Raw genomic sequence first — 10,302 nt, 5'->3', positions numbered from 1 at the left:
AGGTCGCATGCCTGATTTCGTAAGTTCGGGGCCCAAACATTTCTGGTTTTCGAGTCTAGGGAGGAAACTCAAATTCGACCCATAGTTCAGGGAGGCAAAAAGGACTTTTTCCTTGTTGTTTCTATCAGGCCAGTTTTTCTGTGTGTAGCGGACCTCGGTCCACTACCTTATTCAGCCTGGCCCAAACATCAAAGACGTATCTGTTTCTGTTGGTTTTTATTTTTTATTCCTTCCCCCTTTCCTTCCTTTTCCCTCGGTGGACGAGTGATGTGCAACCATGACGTCTTCTGGTGAGTCAAACACTTTGCACACACTTTTTTAATGCAATAATTTGCACAAACTTAAGCAGATATCTACCCTCCTGCAAACGAACATGGTGTGTATATTCCAAAGTCTTCGATTTTTTGTACTTATAGTTTAACTCACACCCAACCCAAAGCAAAGGCTGTGTGTTATTTCACCTGATTCCTTCAAAAAAAATTCGTTTAAAAGAATAAAAGTGACGCATATTTATAGCTTTTGTTTGAGGGGAGCATGATGATACGAGACGGTTTTAGAGAAGGAACCAAGGCAGCAGTTCCATTTCCATCTTCAGCGGATGGGCCGCGTGGGCTGAGCACGCTGCACGCACGGGCGCGGCTCGGCTCCCGACGAGGCAACAACGACCCACCAACCGGCCCGGCCGCCGTCCTCCTCGTCCTCGGCATCTCCGCGTCGGGCGCCGACACGACCTGCCGCCCCCGCTGCCAGCGCCAGGCATCAAGCCAGGCCATGCGATATCAACGCCATTGTTTAGAGCTAGTTTAGATTTATTTTGCATTTTTAAAAGAGAATCTTCAACATTTAAAATATTAAATGTAGACTAATCATAAAATTAATTACAAATCTCATCCGTAAACTACGAGACGAATCTAATAAGTCTAATTAATTCATCATTAGAATATGTTATTGTAACCATTTAGTGTCTAATCACGTCCTAATTAGGTTCATTAGATTTGTCTTGTGATTTACAATCTATTTGTATAATGCGATTTATTTTTTGACTACATTTAGTACATCATGTAAGCGATTTACAAAAATTTTATATTTTGCGTTTTGAGATTAAAAAAGACCTTAGCCTGCTCTCGGCTCTCCTTTTCTCCCCGTCACGGCAGAACACAAGCTCACGCGTGCATCATGCAGTTTGCCATTCCGAGACCATGCTGAATTCCAGTCTAATTTTGAAGCACGGTTTTTTTTTAAAAAAAAGAGAGCCTGAGCCCAAATAATTCCGGCATTTCATGAGGCTTAAAGTTCACTGCTCACAGAAATATCTGCACTCGGAAAAAGGACACATCACACATGCACCATAATTTGTACACACGTGCAGTAGCATTGGCTTACTGCTTGAGTTTTTTTTTTAAGAAACTTAGGCTATGTTTAGTTCCCAAAATTTGTTAAGATTTTCCGTCACATCAATTTTTTTGGCACATGCACGGAACATTAAATGTAGTTCAAAAAATAATCAATTGTACAGTTTGGCTATAAATGATGAGATAAATTTTTTGAGTCTAATTAATTTATAATGACACTAATTACTAAATAAAAACGAAAATGATATAGTAGCCAAATTCAAAAAATTCCGCGAAGTAAACACGGCCTTACTACTGGAGTGGTACGACAGTTTGGTGTAACTGGTCCCACATGTCCATGCACCCAGCTGCGCAGCAGCAGCTCAGGAGTCAGGAGTTCACCCCTTCGCCTACCAACCAAGCTCCAACAAGTCGCCCACCACCAAACGAAACCCCCCAAGACAAGCCGCCAGCGCTCAACCTCCCAATCCGGAGATCTCCCGGTCTATCGCCCCACGGTCGCCGGGCAATGGCGACCGACGCGATCCTGGAGACGATCAAGCCGCGGCGGAGCGAGGACGAGCAGCTCCCGGTGACCGCCGCCGCGGCCGCGGGCGGTGCCGGCGCCGGAGCCCGCGGCGGCGCCGGGCTGCGCCGCCGCATGTCGTCCCTCTCGGTGCGCTTCAGGCCGTCGCTGTCGTCGTCGGCGCCGTTCCGGCGCGCGCGGTCGATGCCGTCCGTGAAGGCGCTGGCGGCGGCGGGCGCGCTGCGGCGGTGGTGGGAGTGGGGGCTCGGGTGGGTGATGGCGCGGCGCCCGCCGTTCGCGCGCGGGCTGGGGATGAGCGACGACGAGGCCGCGGCGCTGGGCGGGTGCCACTGCCGCGGCACGTGGCGGCACGTCCTCTACAAGGTGCGCGCCGGGGCGCGGCGCCTGCTGGGCCGCGACGGCCGGCCGCTCAAGGCCGCCGCACCGCAGGGCTTCAGGTACGACTCCGACAGCTACGCGCAGAACTTCGACGACGGTGAGGCCTGATCGCCGGAGGAGATCGACCCATTGGTGGGGGGGGGGGGGGGGGTGCACCTCTGACCTCACCCCCCACGCCGTCGTTACGAACTTGCTCCAGTCCGTCGGCGCGGCATTGCTTGTTGTAAGCTGCAATAAAGCAACTGATTTTGTGGTATATATATAAACGGAACCTGTCTATGATATAGTATGCCTTGTATGAAGGCATGGGTCGATCTGGAAGAAAGATGATCGATCGATTGTTCGTTCGTTGCTGCAACTGCAAGATGCAATGCCCTTCCGTTCTCGTCGTTGCCATTTTGCTTCAGTGACTTGGATGTTGGTCCATCATGGACGAACGCCTCCATGGATCCAACCTTCAATCCAGGACAGGCAATGATCCGCAACAATTCACTGCGATTCAAAGCAATTTGCGATGCGAGAAGAAGTCAACGAGAGAGAAGCTGCTGCTGCTTCTTCCTCCTCCTCCTCCTGCTCCGATTCCCCTCGTCGTCGGGTCCACCAGGTTCAGATTCAGATCTGCTTCGGCTCCAGCGTCCCTGTCGCTGCGGCTGGAGCGCGACGACATGGCAGCTAGCCAGCTACAGCTACCGCATGGCCTCGGCCTGATCGGTTCGTACGGGTCGCCGAGACAGCAACCGGGCGCCCGACCGCGAGGAGGGAGGTGGTAGGTTCGCGCCTGCCTGCCCCTACCGGTGTTTCTTTGCCAGGGGGGCGGCGCGGCCTCCGCTACCGGGAAAGGTGGCGGCACGCGACCTCGCCGACCAGCCCGGGCATGTGACGGGTGCGCCAAGGGCACCGGCCGTTCCAGCCGGCGATGGGAATGTGCACGTGCTCGGCGCTCCATCCAGTGGGCGAGTTGTTTCTGTAGCCTCGCGCACGTCGCCACCCCGTCGACAAGGTCTTTCTTTTTCCTCTCGGTCAGGTTGACCGACCAAAATTCAGAAAGGCCGGGGCCGGGCCGACTGTCCAAGCCTACGTCGTCAGTTGAGGCCAGTATCCAAACCAGGCCGTTTTTGCCCCGTTTCGGCGGCCCGGTAGTGCTATTCAGAAAGGCCTCAAGAGACTAGCCCAGATACTAGTAGACTCGCAGGGTTGCAAAATTCTGAAAGGCCCAAGATATTTTTGCATTTTTACCAGCTAAAAGGATTTTAAAAAACTCAAAATATCCTTCAAAAAATAAAAAATAAATGAAAAAATGGAAAATGTGAAGGACACACAGCAATGAAGCCAATAAACCCATTTGGTAATTTAAATGGAAAATAATAGAGAACTAGAAATAACACTAGCACTCCTAATTAAACTCGGAGTGCATGTTTCACCGGACGCATGCATGCATGCATGCATGCATGCATGCGAGCAGGAACTTCCAGTTCCTGACACGCCTAGCAGGCAGCCTGCACTGCAAGGCAAGCGATTCCTGCAGGCTGCCAAAGCTGTTCACCTGAACGCCCAGACACGGACGGCTGCCTGCCAGGCCTCGCCGCGCTCCCTACCCCTGGCGAGAGCGACTCCGACTCTCCGAGAGCCTTGAATTGAATGCCAACGCGACGGGGCCCTGCGCCGCGCACGCACGCAGACGCCGCGTGCATCACCCACTGAGCGGGTTCATCAGGTTGTAAACCTTTGCTTGTTACAGGGAGCCCATGGTCGCCGACCGGCCGGCGCTGGAGCTCCGGCAGCGAGCAGTGTTGCACACACGGACACAGAGCCGCGGCAGGCTACAGGAGTTAAGACGACGAGCGTGTCGATCGATCGTACCGGTACTGTGACGGGGTAACCACCAGTACACGATTTTGCTTGCCGCCCAACCCCTCGCCTGCGCTCTCTAGGCTCTAGCCTCTAGCCTCAGGTGGAGGTGGTGGCGACTGCGAGACCTGTTGCCTGTTGGGGCCGGCCGGCGGGCGGGCCTTGGGAGGGAGGACAGGGAACAGCAGCAGCAGCCAGGACGGGGGCGCGCAGTGCTGCTGAACGCGGGGGAGGAGGGATGGGCAGCGGCACGCCGCGGCAGGGCGGAAGCGCATGGTGAGAAAGAAAGCTGGGGGCGCGGCGGCAGCAGTAGATTGGACGATCGCGTGCGCGCGCGCACGAGCGTCCCCGACCCCCGACTCGTCACCTCCGCCCGCCGCTCTCGCACGTGGCCATGCCCCCCTCTTCTCCCCTGCAGCTGCAGCTCTGCAACCCTGCCACCCCCTTCTCTCTCTCCAGTCGCAGGGGCAGGTAAGGCTCTGTTTGGGTTACATAAGTCGGGTGACTTATAAGTCAGTTGATTTAAAACTAATGATTTATAAGTCATGTGTGTTTGGCTGTATATGACTTATAAGTTATTTCTCTCCTATCCGTCGCCCTCCCCCTCCCCTTTCTCTCTCTCCTCCCTTCTCCTCTCTCCCCAATCCTCCTCTCTCCCCAATCCCCAGGCCGGCGGAGGATGGAGAAGACGGTCGCCATGGTACCCGGATGGCCGACGCCTCCGCCACGGCGACGAGCAGCAGCGCCAGCAGGAGGCGCGGGGCATAGGTCCCCCACCCCGCCCCTTTTCTCCCTCACCACCAGCGGAGCGGCTGAGGAGGTCGGACCTCCGCCTCCTCGCCGCGCCCCTCCACCGACGGAGGCGGGGGCCGGAGCCGGGCGCCGGGACGAAGCAGTGGAGGAGGTCTGCAGCGGCGAGCGCGTGGCGGCGAGATCCGCGCCCTCAACCTCCTCGACGCCGGCCATGGCAGGCCTTGCGGCGGCGCCCTCTGCCCTCCGCCCATCCCCCCTCCCCCCTCCTCTGCCTGGCCGTCCGCGCCCGCCTCGGCTCCTTCGCCGGCAAGGTGCAGGTGCCAGGCGCCATGGCGAGGCGGCGTCTCGCGCGCCGCGGCGTCTCCTCTGCTCCCCTCCACGGAGCTCGGCGCGGCCACGACTTATAAATTAGAGATGTTTGGCAAAATAAATTACTTTTTGCACTTTTTAACTTATAAGTTGGTGATTTATTTGGAACCAAACAGAGCCTAACTAGCTGAGCGCGGCTGCCATGGCAGGGGGCAGGGGCGCGCCCTGGGGCGTGGCAGTTTGGCGCCTGCGACGCCGCACGCGGCGAGATGAGATAATTAAAGGCTGCCCTGCACCGCGCCCTTGCCGTGCCCTGGCGCGCGCGGCTTCTCTTTGCTTTCCTTCCTTCTCCCTCCCGATCTCCTCCGGAGGGCCAGGCGACTGTGGCCAGGGGCGGCGACAGTGGCCGGTCAACAGTGCGCGCCTGATTTGCACTGCACACGCTCTGCCGCGCCCTCCAGCCCTCCCTCCTGCTCCTGCAGTACGTCGCCGTCCGTCTGGGCGCCTGCGCTGCACGCTCTCTCCCGTGTGCCCCATGGGTTTCTTCGCGCACTGTGCGCTGCTACTTCTTCTACATGCATGTGCCGCCGTCCTCGCTCATCCATTATCACCGTATACGTACCATTGTTAGTTGATACCGTTCCTTCTTACTGGCTGCACTTGCACCTAAGGATTAGTCTTTGGTGGTACTCCAAGAGAATGACCTAGTTGATGACCCACTTGGTTATTAACATTAACATATCCTAAAACGCAGTTGAGCATAGCGGATCAACACCTTTTTTTTTCTATTACCTCTACAAACTATTTTGTAAAAAAGCTTTAGTTAGGGTAGGTTTGTTGCAACCTAATGATGGCATGGTGGATAGTGGACTTCCAATCAGAGTAGAATCCAAGCACAATCAAGTAGTAAAAAAAGGTTTTGTCATTTCGGATGCCGCGATGTGGTAGGCTGTTTTGGGTTTGAAGCGTGTCTGTTGTAGTATGCATTGGTTGTCCTCTCTAGAGAGGAATGCCACTGAGTTCGAAACTGAATTCTTTACTAGTGGCCTACGCTGAAAAGGTCACGTTCTAGCATAGCTCCACACTACCATGAGTTTGCCATTGCAACGGCAACGCGCCAATGATTGGGATACCATTACCAAATTATTGCCTCCTAGGAGTAGCTAAGAACAGGTCATTGGGACACCTTCTCGGTTTACCACTCGCGCACGCACGCACGGCGCATGTCCTGCTCCTACTTCTACGTTAACCTTCTCGGAATTAGCGCCGCACCGCTGGAATAGTAGAATCCGGCCGGCACAGCCGGGGCAGAGGCCTGGCCCCTGGCCCTGAATGAGGCCAAAGAATTGAATCACATCGGCATCGGCATCGTCTCTGGGCTCTGGCCACCTTTCTTTTCCCCTCTGCTCCTTCCAACCTTTTACTCCTCGCTCTCACCTCTCAGGTCGTCGTCCTCGTCGCCTTCTTCCTCGGGGGCGCCACACTTTTATGGACTGGCGCACGCCGGGGCAGAGGGTCGCAGTGCCTCACCCTAGTTCCCCTTGTGCTGGAAGAGTGTACCTCCCTTCCATGCGGAACCGGGCATGCGTCTCATACTCTCATGATCCTCAGCTTGCCTAATCAGAACATGGCATTGGCACTCACAGCAGGAAACTCAGCTCGATCATGTGATGTGAGGCTGCTGAGAGCATGACAACATCTCCATGGTTCATCCAAGATCGACGAGATCAGGTAAGAGCTGCACCGCGCATGAGCTACAAGCAGTGGCGAAGCCAGCCCAAAAAATGACATAGGGCAGAGTTCAACATCAAAATTTTCGCACGGCCAAAGTGATGCGCCGAAGATTGCTGCCCGGTTGCAAGTGCCCGCGGCAGCGGTGCACGGGATCCGCTGACGCGGCTGGCGGGTGTCGAGTTGGGGTTGGGACGGATGCGGAGCGCCATCATGCAACGACAGCAATGCGTCGGCGTGAGTGCCTGAGCGGGACTGCAGGCAGGGGGGTGGATGGTGAACTGCCAAAGTTGCCAGCAGCGTCTGGTGGCAAGAAGACGCAGCGTTGGGCTGGGGCTAGGCTGAACCTCTTAAGAGGCTACAGCCCACTCGACCGGACGGTCCACGAGATCACGAAGTCCTCTCGTGCAGTGCTCCATTGGCCGAATCTGAGTCTCGCAACTCTTGGCAGTAGATGACCATCGTCCTCACGTTCGGAGGAGGGGGGCGTCATCGCACCGTCACGAGCCCCGATCGGAGTTGAGAACGGGGGATATTGTCAGCACCCACGAACCGGAGGAAGCATCTACCACTATGGACAGCCCCACTAGAAAGCCTAGTGTTAGTTTTGGTGGTAGCGAATGGGTTCGCTAGATGTGTCTGCGCGCACGTATCAAGCCCAACCCATATAAATGCAAGAGAGTCGCTGGTTAAAATACTGAGTACATACGAGGAGGAGTATCGAACAAATTATATGAACTCTTACTCTTTACTCAAGTAATTTGTCCTTTGAAAGTTAATTCCTTGTTCTCCTTTATTCTTCTTATGTTCCTCAGATCCATCCTACTTCTTGTTCTCCGCTACCTTTGTTGTTAACAGTATGTTCTGGATCTCGTCTAGAAGCACCTGGGGCGGCCGCCCGGGCTCGCCCTAGTGGTGGCTCCGCCACTGGCTACAAGACAAGATCAAGCTGGATATAAGACTCTGGATCGACGCAGGTGCACGGCAGATAGGTTGTTTAAGACGGGAGTAGTACGAGAGTGGGTTGGCCTTTCGAGGCTCTTTAGAAGTTTTCTTTCTCTGGTACTAGGATGGTGCTTGATTGCGTAAGCTTCATGCTCTATGCGTGCGGTTGTAAAACTCTTTTCGTCTTAATACAATGATACGCATCTCTCCTGCGTATTAAGAGAAAAAAGAGCGATGAGATCGATCGCAGTAGTTCGCCATTCCAGGGCAGGGCAAGCCCTCTCTTATTGGTGATAAGGTCCCTGTAACATTATCAACTGAACATTTGCTCCTTTTTGGAAGACACTATTATTAACTGAACGTATTGCAATAGTAATCATCGACACATCGTTGAGGTTATATGCAAGTGTCGAAGCACGTTTTGGCAGCGTTGTTGATCGATCCAACTGGAAAAGAAGAGGTAACGGGATTCCGGAGGCCATGTACGTACGGTGTCTACAGGAGAAATTGATGGGCGTCCTGCCGTCCTCGTGCAAACTCGCTCCGATCGTCCTCCCAAACCCCGATGCACGCAGCAGCACCTGCCATTCCTTCTTCTGGTAGTCCAAATTAAATGCACAACCAGACAAATGCACCAAGACAGAGACAGTAGTAGACTGTAGCATGCTTGGCCTTGTGAGAGCGAGAGAGATGTGAAAGTTTCCTGCCGCTGTGTTTAGATCCGTAAAATGGTGGTAAAAAGAGTCACATTGGACACTATAGCATACTGTAGCATTTTTCGTTTGTTTGTGGTAATTGTTGTCCTACCATGACCTAATTAGGCTCAAAAGATTCGTCTCGTCGTGTACATCAAAACTATACAATTAGTTTTTTTATTTACTTACATTTAATGCTCCATGCGTGAGACAAGAGATTTGATGTGATAGGTGAATAGTGAAGTTTGGAGAAAGAAATTTTGGAACTAAACACAGCCATGGTGCAAACAAAAAGGTGGTTCATGCAACTTGCAAGTAGGCCTGCATACACTTGGTTTATCTTAAGCAGCAAGCATCACATTGTACCCAAAGGTAGTGCACTTGGCCAATGAGCATGCAATGCAGGGTTACCCAACTATACATATGCTGATGGTGCCTTGGCAAGCAGTACACATTGCACCCTGAAACTGAAACAAGTACACGGCATACATGCTTGACTACTCGTGAGGTATGTGCAGCTGCAAAAGGCCCCGCTCCACCATCTGCATCCTCAGTATTTGCTCACACATCTACCTACGTACACGAATGCACATATATGTCCAGCTATATATCCCGGTACAGACGCACGCACTCCATTCAAGATATCTCAAGCACGGCTGAGGTGTATGTGCACAAGCACAACTACATACAAGTACGCATTGCACGGCGACGAGTAAAGGATGTGCACGTGTACGTTTTCGGCTTCGTGTCCTTTTTCTTTCTTTTGTGTTCAGAAGGCGCGTTGCGTCAATGCAAGCATGTATACATGCAAGTGTAGCCGAGACTTTTCAGCGGCAACTAGCTAGGTACTAGTAGCTAGAGATGTGCATGTACGTCGCTACCGTGTGCCCACTGCTAGAAATATTGCCATTTGTACCGGTCTGCAACCCCCTATTAATACCGGGCAGCCGACCGGTGTCGCTTGGCCGGTACTAAATGACATGTCATTTAGTGCCGGTCAAGTTGCCCGGTACTAAAAGTCTGTGTGTCCAAATGCGTAGGTTTCCTTTCTCTCCTTTTTTTCGTTTTCATTTTCTTTTCTCATTTTCCTTCTTTTTTCTTTTCCACCACACAGTCATTACAATCAACAAATCACATCACAATCACAAGAATATATTTCCACACCAGTCATCACAATCACAAGAATACCTTTTACAATCAGAAAAATGCATCTCACAATAACAAATTTCAGAAGAATACATCTCACAATCACAAAATTCACATAATACAATCACAATCACCAGAGGCAGAGCAGGCAGCTCCGCGCTCCGCCGTGAGGCCTTGGCCCCGTGTGCCGCCGGGAGGCCGGCCAGGCCCCCGCGCGCTGCCGGCCTTGGCCCTCGCGCGCCGCCGGGAGGCCGGCCAGGCCCTCGCACGCCTCCGGCCTTGGCCCCGCGTGCCGCCGGCAGTCCGGCCTGGCCATGCGCGCCGCCGGGATGCCGCCTGTGGCCTGCCTAAGGAGAGGAGGGAGGGAGAGAGAGAGGATGAGAGGACTGAGTGGAGAGGAGAGGATGAGGATGAGACTCGGCCTGGTGAGTGGTGGAGTGGATATTTTAAGGACGATGGAAGATTTTTTTGGTTGGCATGGTTAGTATCGGACGGAGGCTATGTCCGGTACAAATAGAATACTTTTTGTACCGGACGGTGTCTCTACCCGGTATTAAATTTTGTGGGTGATATTTAGTACCAGCTGGAGCTACCAGCCGGTACTAAATTGTTACTTCTT

The 10,302-nt window shown here is 53.5% G+C and overlaps 1 protein-coding gene across 1 annotated transcript; it reads left to right on the top strand.

The window, feature by feature from the left end:
* Positions 1–1,697: 1,697 nt before the first annotated feature.
* On the top strand, positions 1,698–2,641 carry LOC120680233. The gene has a single exon (XM_039961843.1). It carries the CDS (start codon positions 1,861–1,863, stop codon positions 2,362–2,364), a length of 504 nt encoding a protein of 167 aa, XP_039817777.1. The 5' UTR covers positions 1,698–1,860; the 3' UTR covers positions 2,365–2,641.
* Positions 2,642–10,302: the final 7,661 nt, after the last annotated feature.

The sequence above is a fragment of the Panicum virgatum genome, chromosome 6N, assembly GCF_016808335.1.
Source record: "Panicum virgatum strain AP13 chromosome 6N, P.virgatum_v5, whole genome shotgun sequence".
Classification (NCBI taxonomy): domain Eukaryota; kingdom Viridiplantae; phylum Streptophyta; class Magnoliopsida; order Poales; family Poaceae; genus Panicum; species Panicum virgatum.
This window is presented reverse-complemented; position numbering and strand designations above follow the sequence as displayed.